General features: G+C 44.4%; 1 protein-coding gene across 3 annotated transcripts in view; it reads right to left on the bottom strand.

The window, feature by feature from the left end:
- Nucleotides 1-2601: 2601 nt before the first annotated feature.
- CAB39 (calcium binding protein 39) overlaps nt 2602-14061 on the bottom strand; it is an 85456-nt gene continuing 73996 nt past the window's right edge. For all 3 annotated transcript variants that reach the window (XM_078071447.1, XM_078071448.1, XM_036110145.2), the window contains 4 exons: nt 13013-13072; nt 9271-9336; nt 5742-5885; nt 2602-5150 (listed from right to left, as the gene is read on the bottom strand). In XM_078071447.1, coding sequence (XP_077927573.1) covers nt 4962-5150; nt 5742-5885; nt 9271-9336; nt 13013-13072 — 459 coding nt within the window. In that variant the 3' untranslated portion in view covers nt 2602-4961. The remainder of the gene's footprint in view (nt 5151-5741; nt 5886-9270; nt 9337-13012; nt 13073-14061) is intronic.

The raw sequence follows: 14061 nt of genomic DNA, 5'->3' as shown, positions 1-14061 counted from the left end.
AGGGTCTGCAGCCTGTCCTGGGTCACAGGTACCTGGTGGCAGGCTTTGACACGCACTGTGGCCACAGCCTCTCCTAAATGCCAAGGCCAGAGGGACAGGACGTGTGTGCTCTGAAGGGCAGGCAGCAAGCAGGGCCGCCTCTTCTAAGAGGCCCGTGTGTGACCTGGCTGACCACAGGAGTGGCTGTTCATGCCTCTCGGTTAGGAGAAGGAACAAAACCAGCATGTCGTAGTTTGGGTCTCCCCAGAAGCAGAGCCTGGGGCAAGGGTTCAAATGCTAGTCATTTATTTGGGACTTGATCCCAGGAAGCCCTGGGACAGCGTGGGACGGGAGCCAGGGGAGGGAAAGAATCTGATAAAGGATACTTCATGGAATAATTAACGTCGTGGTTTTGGAGCTCAGTTCTGCTGGGAAGCACCTATCCCAGCTGAGGTCAGGTGAGGATGCTGGGGTGAGGGCTGCTTCTGGGGACATTAACTGCCACCCTTTTGGTGCCCTGGGCCACAATAAACAGCTTCGAGGGGGCAGAAGTGGGTGCTAAGGAGACGGGTTGGGGCCCTGCCGGGTCCTTAGTGTGTTCGTGCTGGGGGTGGGCACCAATCCTACTCCACCCACCTCATCCCCATCCGGGAGAGGTCCAAGGTGGGGCTGCCTGACGGCTGGGGAGAGCTCAGGACCACACGGAGATTCAGCTGAGCACGAGAAGGTACTGTTTGGGTTAGGAGTAGGGCTGGCAAGAGGGGACCCTCCCTGCCTTCTCCACACAGGTGAGACTTTGTAAGGTGGGGAGATGCAAATGTCTCTCAAACGTGGAAGGGAGCATGAGGGCCGCTCACCAGGGAGGAAGGAGAGGGAGCCAGCTGGGGGTGCGGCCTTGTCTGGAAGCTTCCCCTGGGCCAGCCCTGAGGCTCCTCCCACAGCCTTGTCCATTGTCCCTGATGAATCTCCCCCCAACGGAAGACCCAGGTACTGAAAAACAGGACAGGCCCATGTTATTTCCACAGAACACCAAGTATTTAGGTGATAAAAATTTATTACCAAGGAGCTAAAGCTCATCTTGTAGAGAATGCTGAAAAATATGAATCTTGCCCCCCAAGTCTCCAGTGTCTGTCCTTCCTGAAGTGCGGCCTAGAAAAATGTATTTCACAAATTACAGAGGACACGACCTCCTGCCTAGAAACCCGGTGGTCACTCACTGTACTCGGGGACCTAGATCCCCAGGGACCCGCCAGGCACGAGGCCTCGGGGCACGTGCTGGCCCTTCTGGGCGTCAGTTCCCACCTGCTCACATGGGCAACCAAACATCAGCGGGGCCTTAGAGGTCACGGGTCCTCAGGGCCTGCGGCCAGAGGCGAAGGAAGCACTGGCAGCCGGAAGCCGACGGTCCTGTCATGGCAGAGCGGAAGTGGGACGTGTCCCGAGTGCTCCTGAGGGAGCTGTTTCCGTGGGGCTGGCTTCCGTGAGCAGCCGAGGGGGCTCTGAGGTTGTAGTGTGGGGTGTCTTACCTTGTCCTTCACACTTTCTAGAAGAGGATGGTCAGAGAGAGAGGGTATCAGGCTCTGAAAGTTGCTGTAAGGACACAAAGGGCTGGGGGGAGAACACTCCTCGTAAACCGAGCAGCAGCTGAAGGGAAGCCTATCTGGGGGCACTTCTGGCAAATTCTCAGGGGGATTACTCATTATCTCAGAGTGGCTCTCGTCTCCTGAATGAACAAGGTATCGAGCATTAAGCCTTCAGAAAGCTTTTGCAGTCAGGAGCTTCTTTGGTCCTTATAAATAATATATATAAATAAAGGAGGCAGGGTAGGAGCTACGCGTTACCTCTGAGCAGCCGGACACTCAGTTCTTCTTGCCCCACGTGGGGAGGTGACACCCGAGTGGTGACTGGTAGGAAGTGGGACGTGTGCTAGCGCATGAGGCCAGCCCTCAGCGTGGCCACTTCTTCCCGTCTGATCAGAGAAAGGGCAAAGTCACAAGTTCTGACCTTATGGGACCCTGTCACCTTTGGAGATGACACACTGAACTGGAAGAGATAAATAAAATGTTTTTCACGTGAAGTGCTTTGGCAAGAACCCGTCCCATGCCATCCCCACAGAGAACGGCGGTCCCACGGACAGAACCAAGGTTAAAATGAGAAGCGAGGACAGGGCTCTGCCCCCTCAGCCCAGGCGGCCCGGGGACGGACGGTCACTTCGGCGCTTCAGTGGCATTCTTGCCTTCACTGTAATCTCACCCTGTAATTTACACCCTCCTGCCCAGTGGTCCAGTTCTACCCTTGAGTGTTCACAATAAAAAGTCACAGAGCAATGGATGAAGGACCCACTCCCCAAATCCTAGGCTCTAAAAAAGCCATCAAACAAGGGGTGACAATACTGAACTGTGAGAAGCAGGGCCAGGGAGCTGGGAGCCCCAGCACGTAAGGGAAAGTTGCATTTGACGCCAAAAGTAGAACCTTGAATAGGAAAAAAGACTCGGAGAGGCGTGTGTGTTAACTGTTTCCGGTTAGTTTGTGACAAGATTTGTGCTGGTGTTTCTCCTGACGGGGCTGTTCACAGGGACACAGGTGGAACTACCTGTAAGACACCATAAGAACGGACAATGCTGTTTCTCCAAAATTTTATTTTAATTTAAATTACAGGGCCAGCCAGATATTCTGATAAGAAATTTACGTTTCCTCAGGAAAAAAGAAATGCTTTCATGGCATTGTTAACAACTGTATACATCTCCACCTTTTTTTTTTAAGGGTTAAAAATCACATTGAGTAACTGTAACGGACTTACGTAAAATTAAACCTTTATAACACACAAAGAAACCACTTCCGGTATAGTAGTTTTGGTAATGTGAATATATTAAATGATCATAACTTCAAATGCAACTTTTCAACTTTGAATGTTTTCACATTTTTGTTAAAAAACAAAACCAAAACAGATCCCAATGCATCGGCGGCGTATGGGTTCTGACAGGCTGCACCCCCACTGCCTTCCACACGGGGGCGCCAGTGCTGTGAAGCCGCCACCCAAGTGGAAGCTGGTTGGTTGTTTCAAGTTTGAAGAACCAGCTTGGCGCTTGGCAAGGAAACCTTTCTTCCACTTGGTTTAACTGATGTTTTCACGCTAAACCCAGATACCAAGCACGAGACCACGAGAACCAGAACGCTTCATCACGGTCAAGTCTGCCGTTCCCTTCCTAAACATCTTGGATATTTTCATTTCGAGGAGCTTGGATCGCTTTCCATACTTCCGATAGAAAAACAGGAATTATTTTACACAGATTTTGGAAAAGACAGCCTCAGAAAAACCAATTATAACGTAGGCTGCCTTTTTAATGGGATGGAATAAAACACATCTATGTTTCCTGGAGCTATTTTCCTCACTGGTATTCCTAGGAGGGTTGAAAACCTCATGCTTCAAACATCCACTGGGAGACTCATTTTGCTGGCTGATAAATAATTCAATTAGTGAGAGAGGCTAGCAAAGAGTAATTATATAAATTTCTTAATCAGCTACAGCCATGCTGAATTCAAACTGGCAAACTCTGATTTGTTAAGATGTTAGTTGTGATCTCTGTATCACTAAGATGAACAGATATCATTCTAGTAACTTTACACAGATATGTTCTAGGAGACATGTTCTGCTGTGGTCACAGTAACAAAAAGTGGTGCAAAATCAGTTACTTCATAAATACTGATCATTTGCAGCATTAAGGAACAGGACATTAAAAAAAATAAATTTCCCCATAGGACACCTAGGACTAGGGACTCTTCTTTTCCTAAGAGAAGCCAAAGTTTTAATTATTCAGTTTCACAACTATTGTACTGGATTACTTACTCTAAGAAGGAAGAGGTGCTCTACAGAGGCTTCCCCCACATACGGAGAATCAGCAGTAATTTAGCATAATCGGGATCATCGGTATCTGGCAAACTCGTGACTCATTTAAATGAATAAGGCCAACATCACGCAGGAAAGCGTAGCCGACTGACGGCTCCCCAGTAGGTAACTGAATACAAAGGATTGGTTTCCATTTTTTTCTTTTAATGCTGTGATACTTAAATGTTAAATCAGCATTTTCATGTGATCGGAAGTATTTCAATTACATATGAGCATTCATTTTTTTTTTTTTGCAAAAACTCAATATTAGGTAATAGTTACATACTAATACAGTAACATTCCTCTGCTGTACAAATTAAATCATTTAAAAGAAATGAGCATTCTAAGAATTATATACAAAAGAAACCTGTACGCATTGTTGAAATGAAATGCAAGGTGTCACTGTCAGCTCTACTGGTTTAAAATACCTTCCAAAAAGGAAAATTAACAAATACCCTTCAACATATCCAGGTTTACAAGTCTCAAGAAAATCAAATGTCAAAAAATTCTAGAAAGCTGTGAAAAGCATATATACATTTTCCTTATGACCTTATGAAGCTTCACACCTTTGAGAAGTTGCTATCAATTTATTCGCACGTCAACTTTATCCACCCAAAAAGCTCACATCTTGGATACGGTTGCCCTCTGATTTCAAATGCAGCTCTGCTCCATCTTCCTTTAGTGAAGGCGTACAACCTTACCAAGAATCCACGCTCAGACCTTTAACAGAGATCAATGGAAACACGCAGGTTTAATCTGATAACAGCAATCCCCTCCTTGCCTACATCACACCACCATCTAGACATCTGCCTTCGGGAACCTAGCCACGTTCAGAACTCCTACAGCAAACAGAGTCCTTGAACTCTGAAACGACACAAAGATCAAGAGAAAGTCCACGTGTGCTCTAGTGTGCAAGAAAGCAGCAGCTACGTTCTCCAACTTGGACTAAAAAAACAAAAAAGGTAAAAATGAAAAACCGTTCACTTAACAGCAGGTTAGCAGTAAAGTTCCTCATGAACCGATAAGAGCGCCTGATGCTGAATAGCTAACAGCAAATGCTGAATTTGGATTTAATATTTTAGATGTTGACTGGAAATTAGGCTTCTTGCTGAGCTGGTCTCTTCAAATCCCTGATCTGTTTAACTAAATAGGTCTTCTCATCGTTAAATTGTTCGTCCTCGGTCCTGTCATTCTGAAACTTGCTGAGGAACTCTATAAGTTTGGTCTGGTTCTTGAGGAGGATGTCTAGGATGGGCTGCGTCTTGTTGGGATTGGCTACAAACACCTGCATGGAGAGAAACTGGCATCAGTCACAGGGAAGAACGAGACCCCGGCCGCCGGTCGCAGTCAAGACACACTGCAGAAGCTTCTGCTTTGGAAGACCTCATTTTACAAGAGGGGTGGGTGTGTGGGGGTGTGTGTGTGTGTGTATGGGGATTATATGTTTCAGTCAAAAGGACTGACACATCCATTCATGCTCTGAAATTCAGTGGCTGGTATTAAATATAGATTGATTTTAGAATAAAATGAGCAGGAATTATTTTTGGGCACAGAAAGTCAGAATAGATTTTAAGTACTAAAACCTCCAAGAAAAGCATTAAGAAATGGATTACCCTTTACCTTGTGATTAATAATATTCTATGCTGAAGATAAATGACATTCCTCTAAAATACACACTTTTCTTGTCCCCAGTCCAGATGATATACCCTGTTTCCAGGTATATTTTTGTTTAAATGTTAATACTACACAAATATGAATATTGACTGTTGGATCACTTAGATTACGAAAATGAGGTGAATACTATTTCAATAACTGGTAAATGAAATGAGATTAGCAACTCTAGAGGAAAATACTGTTTATGGTTCTAGTACTCTACCTTAAAAACGTGGAAGGCCTCAAACTGGATATTACGACTCTTGTCTCGTAGGAGATTCATCATTAATTTGAGGTTCTCTGGTTTACTGATGTACTTTGTCATAATTGTGAAGTTGTGTCTATCTAAGAGTAGTTCACCGAGAAGCTGAGAAGACATTTAAACAATTAACTCTTACATTATCAAGATTTCAAGTAAAACCAAAGTTTAAAAAAATAATTCACTTTATGATCATCATTGTTAAGCACAGAATATTAGCAGGTATTCAAAAGACCAATGAGCTGAACTCAAATTATGACTGAAAAGCTACTGAGTGCCCACCTACTTGCCGCTTGCTACTTGCACACTTAAGCCTTTCTTTTGGGGGTAAGCCTATGGGGAGTCCAACACTACGCTCTGCTTGGCCCAGAATCTGAAACTGTCAGGACCTACTCTTTAAATATGCATTTTCATTATCTCAATAAAAAAAAAAACTATCAAAGAAAATGGTCAGAAGGTAAGTTATTGATAATTCTGGTTTAACTACAAATCTTAGCTTAATTAAAAAATTATTCTGGACTTCCCAGGACAGAGGGTTCCAGGTCCAAAGCTTCCATACACTTACCCTTAAGCTTGCCAAAGTTATGCTTTCATCATATCTGATTCAGGAAGGTTTATAAAAATGATTATTTCTCTGTTCTTTCTTCAGCAAAGTATCCTGAAGATACTCCAATTTTCTCTTAATAACTCCCCATCATCACTAATGACATCAATTAAGCTAAAAAAAAAAAAAAAAAAAAAGCCTGTCTCCAGGGCTGAGTTCTAAAGAGTCCATTATTCCGTATCAGTCCTTGGTTTTCAAATTGTCACTGCTTGCTCTAGTTTTATTTTCCCGAAACCAGCAGCCACCCCTTCATGTTGTCAGTGGGCCAACTTCTAGTCTGGGTCTAGCAGGCCTGCCGTGGGCTAGAGGTCGAGTTGCAGTCCTTGTGGCATCAGCCTGCATGGGTTCAAATCCTGGCTCCCTGCTCTCCCTGTGAGCTATGCAACCTTGAGCACATTATTTAATTTCCCTGTGCCCCAGTTTCATCAACCACAGTGGGAATGGAGAATAGGACCTACATCTCACGAGAGTGTAGTGAGGTCTGAGGGAAGCAAAATGTATGAATACAGTTATTCTGGATTAACTGCTTTGGTTAATTCCTTTCTGGGACTCCTGGCTATGTTCTAGGTACTTGGAAGTTGCCAAACAACTGATCTCTAGATAAGCAACATGTCATCATATGAAATAAAAAATAACCTGATGTGCAGGAGAACGAATCTATTCTACTTAGGATTTATAAAGAAATTATAGGAAGAATTCAGAAGGTCAAGCTCAGGCTTCACATCAATCTGAATCACAAAATATACAACTTCTAAGGTAAGAAGCAACAGGTATTTACTCTTATGAAGACTCAAAAGTTACTATTAAGTATGTGAAGGTTTATTGCTTTACTGGTGTTCATTTTCTATCATAGAAACCAAGGAAATACTGCACATGGCTCATTTGGTTATCTGGAGGAGGGTAACTGTTAATTCTTTATATTTCTTTAGACATAAAAATAAAAGTCTGAGGTCTTGCACAGGGAATACACATGAGCTGATAAAATAAATATAGGAATAATAAATGCCAATGTAGCTGCAAAAAGAGAAGTACAATTAAAATCCATTTTTAAAGTACCACTGGTTCCCAAATTGCTCCATGCATTCATGAGGTATTATGAAACTGCAGGAGCCAAAGACCAGCTTCGTGTCCATGACTAAGGTTTTGCAAATAGTGGTCTTAAACTTCTTTTTCATGGTGGCAATTCGTAAGTGGCAGAAAGGTCTTGAAAGCCCTTCTCCTTACCTAAACAGCCCCAAAATTCAGAATCTGGTCAAAGTCTATTGATTTGCCAATAAACCACCCTGCTCCCCGTCCTGTGAAGAGGTACTGGCCCTGGAAGCTACTATTACCCTAGGAAATCCTGCCTGGCGTCCTCGACCTTGGAAGATGCTGGCTCTATCCCGCTGCTCATATCTGTGTGATGCTGTGGAGACCTTGGCCCTCGGACAGAAAGGGGCTACACAGGGCCACTTGACCGTGTGCAGAATCACAGGGGGGCCTACACTGTTATCATGAATCTTACAAATGTATATTACATCACACCGATGTACAGGGAAGAAAATGTCCTTAAACAGCTGCAAGAGAAGTACCGCTCCCCAATCCCAAGATGAAAAGATTTATCTTCTCAGTGGCCATCGCCAGCCGGCACACCGGGAGGAAGGGAGGAGGCAGAGGACCCCGGGGGCTGGACCATGGGCCAGGCTGGGAGGCGAGGCCCGAACAGCAACAAGGAGTGGGAAGCGCCCCAGCCCGCCCGGACCATTTCAGCAGCGACACACTTCCAAACTGTGGCTATGGTTGGTCCCCCACTGTATGAGTTACAGCCTTAAGGGAAAAGGAAGTAGCTGGCCTGATGGAAAGGATTCTTTTGGAAATTTGGATGGTAGAGCATGTTCTCATCAAAGGACACAAAGTATAAAAGATGCCCCTGATGTCCTTTAGTCCATTCCCATAGAAAGATAAGGTCTTCACGAGTGATCTCCCCATGGCAAGAAGGGCAGCAGGAATGCAGTCCTGATCAAATGAATTCAGACAGCTCTGACAGGAAGAACTCCGAGCAGAGTAGAATTTAAAGTGGACATGGCAAAAAGTATAAATGGAATTAGGATTTTCCCCCTAAATCCTTTGTGATTTCCATCTATAGTTCCTGTCAGGACCACTTACTGACAGAGTGAGAGGTATGCTTTTATTAACTGCATTGAGAATTTTCTAGAGCAGAGGTCAGCAAATTTTCTGTAAAGGACCAGATAGGAAATGTTTTTAGACTTTGCCAGCCATATGGTCTCTGCAGCAACCGTTCAAATCTGCTGTTATCCTCTGAAACAGTCTCACATAATATGTAAATAAATGAATTATCTGTGTGCCAATAAATCTTTATTTACAAAAATAGCAGGGAGCTGGATTTGGCCCATGAGCTATAGTCTGCCAAACCCTGTTCCAGAGTTTTAAATCTTAAATTTAAATTCCAAATGGAACCGTCCATATCCCAGGTTGATACAAAGCAGCCAAACCTGCCCGTGGTTCAAGGTTTCACTGCTCACGTCCCCTCCACACAACAAGCCTGTGCCGTCCCGGGGAGCACAAGAGCTACTGGGCCTTCGTCTGGTTGAGGTAATTCTAAGTTTCAAAAACAGGCTTCCAAATGTAAAATACTGTATTGCTAAGAGGTAGAGGCCTCTGTTCAAACTTCTGTATATTCCGTTTTGGTATCCCTCCTACCGGCAGGTGGGCAGGTGCCCTGTGTGGACCACTGCTGGACTCCTTCCCTTCCACAAAAGTCTTGACCATGGACAAATATATCTTCCTCTCAAAGGTCTAAGACCCACACCAGCATATCTCCCTTTCCCCAAATACAAGTTTCAAACACAGGGTGAAGAGAAGTAAGCGACATGAAATAATCAGTCATACCTTGAGTGACTGTCTTTTTGTCACATAATTTTCTGAATGAAGTAACTTCTCATATTCACTGAAGAACTAAAACACAAGAAAACATGTATCAGGAGTTACATTTTTAAAGACTGGTAGAGAACATTAAAAAGCTGAGCAAAAACTTTTTTTTTTTTTTTTTTTTTTTAAGATTTTGCTTATTTTGAAGAGAGTGAGAGAACATGAGCAGAGAGAGGGGTAGTGGGAGAGGGAGAGTGACAAGCAGACTCCCTGCTGAGTGGGAAGCCCATTGTGGGGCTTGATCCCAGGACCCTGAGACCGTGACCTGAGCCGAAGTTAGATGCTTAACCGACTAGCCACCCAGGCACCCTTGAACATGAACTTCTAACACCACAAAGGCCACCAGCTGCCCTTCCATCTCACACAGCCTTCCTCAGTGGCGCTCAGAGATCCTCAGGGGTGCCTGAGGATGACCTCTAGGAGGAGGGCTCCTGGGACCGACCCTTGCCCAGCGCTAGACAGGTCCATACGGCTTAAACCTGGTATTCTTCTGTCATCCAAACTCCATATGCACAAACATAACTCCTACCCTCCAACTGTTTCTCAAGGTGGAGTCAGCTCTCATTTCTTGGTTCTAGAAAATTTCTATTTTTTTACAGTTCAGTGAGCCTGAAGCACAACCACAAAGAGAAAAGTTACCTGTTCCTTCAACGCATCAAGCAAAAGGTGAAAATAATTAAAAATAAAGGAGGAGAAATTCAGCACTGTCAAATAGGTAGGTGTCCTAGAGAAGTTGGGACTTGGGCTCAATCTTGAATAATGGCAGCAATTTCATTTAGAAAAGGGGAGGAGAAAAGTATTCTTCAGAGATAAAAAGGGAAGGACACAGCATGGATGAAGACTGGAGAATGCACAATGTGACATACTTAGGAAGTGACACGTGTCCACTAGATTTACAAAATGGTGCTCACTGACAAGCGTGGTGTCACCGGCATGGTAAGGAGAAGCCCATCAAAGCAGGAGGGACACACAGGGGCCAAGGCCACACTCGCTGGAGCTGTTGGCGCCTACACTCTACCATGGGTCCTTACCAGCCAGAACCATCTGTGACTGAGAGCAGGCGTTAGCAAACTGCTGCTCTGGGGCCTAATCGAGCCCGCCACCTGCTTTTATAAATAAAGTTTTGTTGAACACAGCCACGCTCACTCACGTATTGTAAATAAGTCTGTTTATGTGTTGTCTATGGTTGCTTTCTCCAACACAGGAGACAGGAGAATCGACAGAGACTGCATGGCCAGGAAGCCTCAAGTATTTACTAAATCTGGCCCGTTACAGAAAAGGTTTTCTGACTCCTGCTTTAAAGCTAACCCAGAACATACGCTTATCTCTAGGCAGAGGTGGGAGGGCAGACTTCTCCTTCTTCAGAGAAGGATGTTAACCCGACTTTCTCCTCAAAGGATCATCAACCCAACGATCCAAACAACTGGATCTGCCTTTAATCAGTAACACAGAATATGTACCCCTCAAGTTCTTGACAGAAAAATGCAGGTTAAGATTTTCTGCTGCCCAATTTTTAGGATAAGCTTAGGTGCAAGAGATTATCCTGATGGAGGACTGGCTGAAGAGTGCACGTGTAGTCTATGTGCTCCCCCGGGGATGTCGGATCTCCTCCCTGGGTTAGGAATATGGGGCGAGGACAGGCACTGCTGGGGCTCCTCGAAGATCTGCTCTCGGGGAATTAACTACACTTCAGTTCAGCATTTCAGTCACCTTGAGGGCTGCATCCACTACATGCCACTCTGATCGAATTCCCCCGGGAATGCCAACAGGAGAAATATGTTTTGTTTTACAGGTGTTGCCATTTTTTTAACGGATTCTGTTTCTCTCTATGCTTCTGGTTATCAGAAAGCCCAGGGCCCAAGTGTGCAGGACTTCAGATGACGAAGTCTTGTGTAATCGCACCCCCTGGCTCCTCGCTCACCTTCTCACTCCCTGAGATCTGACCACACGGTCTACACACTTCTCTGTTAGCTGCCTCACATAAATTTTCCTAAAATCCTCTTAACCAATGTCATCCATTAGTAACATGTAGGAAAGTATTTTACTACAAAACTAAACTGATGTCACTGTTAGTTTGAATCTTCAGTGGGCTTTAAACTAAGATAGCGGTATGTTAGGTCAGAGAATCCCTGAGACCAGGCAGTAACACGATCCGCCGACAATTACTAGCTGCGTACTGCGTTCCAGGCGCTGCTGTCGTGCGCGCCACACACACATTCTTAGTAATCCTCACAACAACCCACGACAACAGCGACGGTGCTATTACGAGCCTTCTTTTAGGGCTGAGGATTCGAAGGCAGCCACCCAAGGTGGGGCTGGGACTTGAAGCCAGACTCCAGGCAGCCTGGTGCCGAAGCCCACGCTTCTAACTGCTGTAGAAAGGCAGCCCTGAGATGCCCGTGCTCCCACTTTAAACCAATGCACATGCAAAGAAATGTACCATATCCAAATGGAAAATTAAAAAAAACTGATGACCAGCAATGTTTAAGCCACTCGTGAGGCCTTCCATGAGGGATTTCCTATGTACTCAGCATTGCGTGATGGATGTTACCGAGTGGGAGGGAGAGAGGAGCACAAAAGAGTTCAAAAGCGCAGATTTTGCCTCTGAGAATCTTACAATTTAGTTGAACAGCAACTAAACAGTGAACGACGAAGTATTAACAGTGCGTGCCTAGGATTCAGAAATTCAAACGACTAGTGGAAGAATGAAAACCTAAGCCAGATCTCATGGCTTAGACAGGAATTTTAAGTGGGCTGTTATTATCCTAGCTTCTCTCAGCGAGCCCATCGTGTTGGGGACAGCATGACAGTTAAACCGGTCTGGCCTAAGGAGGCGCTGGTGGGCGCGGTGGGGAGCAGAGCCCAGGGCACTGTAGCCTGCTGCGTGCCTCAAGGGCACTCAGGATTGTTTACAGACTTCTGGGAGTTCTAGTACCAGGCAGTGTGACAATGGCTCAACCTGGAAGGGACCTTACTACTGGGCTAGTCCAGTGTCCTCACTTTATAAGGAGGACGGACGTCTGAGTCCCCCAGAGGTAACGGCCTTGGTCATGGCCACCAGCAGGCAGCAGCAGGGCAGGAGCAGAGCCCCCCCAGCCTAATGCTCTTCTCACCCTCAGGGTCACCCCCCCTTCTCTCTCCTGGAAGCAACAGGAATGTCAACAACTGATAGAAAGGAAGGGAGAGTTAAGTCTGATAATAATTTTCTTTTTATCTTAACTGTATATTGTCTTTCGGCAACAAAGCACTTTTATTTCCTCCCCTAAAGCAAGAAAAGATGCAAAGGGTAGTATGTCAATCAAAAAGATAAAATTCTGCTTCTGACCAAGTTAACACTCTATACCTCATTTCAGTAGAGAAATGATTATAGTACCATTTAAAACCATTACATATGCAAAATAAGTATCTGGCATAAAAATCTAACTTAAATCTTTCACTTCTGGTACAAGACTTACTATTTATTTGAGAGAGAGAGAAAGAGAGAGAGAGAGCACGTGCACGAGCAGGGCAGAGAGAGAGGGAGAGAAAGAGAGAGAATCTTAAGCAGGCTCCACACTCAGCAAGGACAGAGCCTGACGTGGGGCTCGATCCCATGCCCCTGAGATCATGACCTGAGCTGAAATCAAGAGTTGGATGCTTAACCGACTGCGCCACCCAGGCGCCCCCAAACTTACAATAGTAAGGTAGTATTTCATATACTTACTTTATCATAATGTTGTTCCAAAAATTCTGCACTGAGCAATTTATGTCTTGTAAGTAAATCCTAGAGAAAGAAAATACACTATTTTACAGTTGTTCTGCATTCAAGTTCTTTTAGAAAAGAGAATCCTAAAACATGCCACGCCATTTTACCTGATAAAAACTGTTGTTAAAAATCACTATACTTAAAAACATTTGAACATGAATTATATTGAAATGTTGATTCTAGGTAAGAGCGAATCAAATCGTTAATTTGAAACTGTGATTATAATGATTATGATTAGTCACAGGTCTACAGATCTTTTTTAAAAGGAAAAATTTAAAAACAAACAAATTCAAAGAAAGGGATAAAGCAATAAAGTGAAATAAAAGTAAATGATTATGGTAAAATGTCAAATAAAATACTGCTCCTGGTGGAGAAAGAGGAAATTTCTTTCGTTAGAAAAAGTATTGGAGGTTCCATTTTCTTCCTCCTAATTTCTGTTACATTCAGTTTCATATCTAATGCAATCTTTTTTTCAGGGGCAGAAATGTTTTAAAAAACCCCACCATGTTAAAAACATTAGCTCCTCAGTAAGCAGACTAATGCTGCAAAAATGTAGACTCAAACATCCGAATGTCCTAGAGTCCAAGTTCGCATGACTACAAAGTAGAGCTTATGTCTCACCATATGGCTGTCCCAGGACACAACTCAAGGGTCATTCATTCAGAAAATATCTACTATGTGCCAGGTGAAGTTCTAGGTGCTGGGGCTACAAAGACAAAAATGTGGTCCCGGCCTTTAAAAACCTGCAAGTTAGCAACAAACTAGCCTTGGTCTCACCAGGTGGGAAAGAGAATGGGAACATGTGACAACAGAAACGGTCAGTCACTACTTGGTGAATTACTGAATACAATTCCTTTACAGCCACCTATTGGAGAGCTTAGCGCCAATAATCCCCGTTCTCCGAACCAACTCTCCTTGTTTTCTTAGCTGTTTATGTTTGAGTGGCCCAGGTCGCGATGAACTAGTGTTTTCTGAAGTATGTCCAAGTGTAATGCCGGTCCTAAGAA

This window comes from Halichoerus grypus, chromosome 4, assembly GCF_964656455.1.
Source record: "Halichoerus grypus chromosome 4, mHalGry1.hap1.1, whole genome shotgun sequence".
Lineage (NCBI taxonomy): Eukaryota > Metazoa > Chordata > Mammalia > Carnivora > Phocidae > Halichoerus > Halichoerus grypus.
The sequence above is the reverse complement of the archived record's forward strand: the minus strand, read 5'-3'. Positions and strand labels throughout refer to the sequence as shown.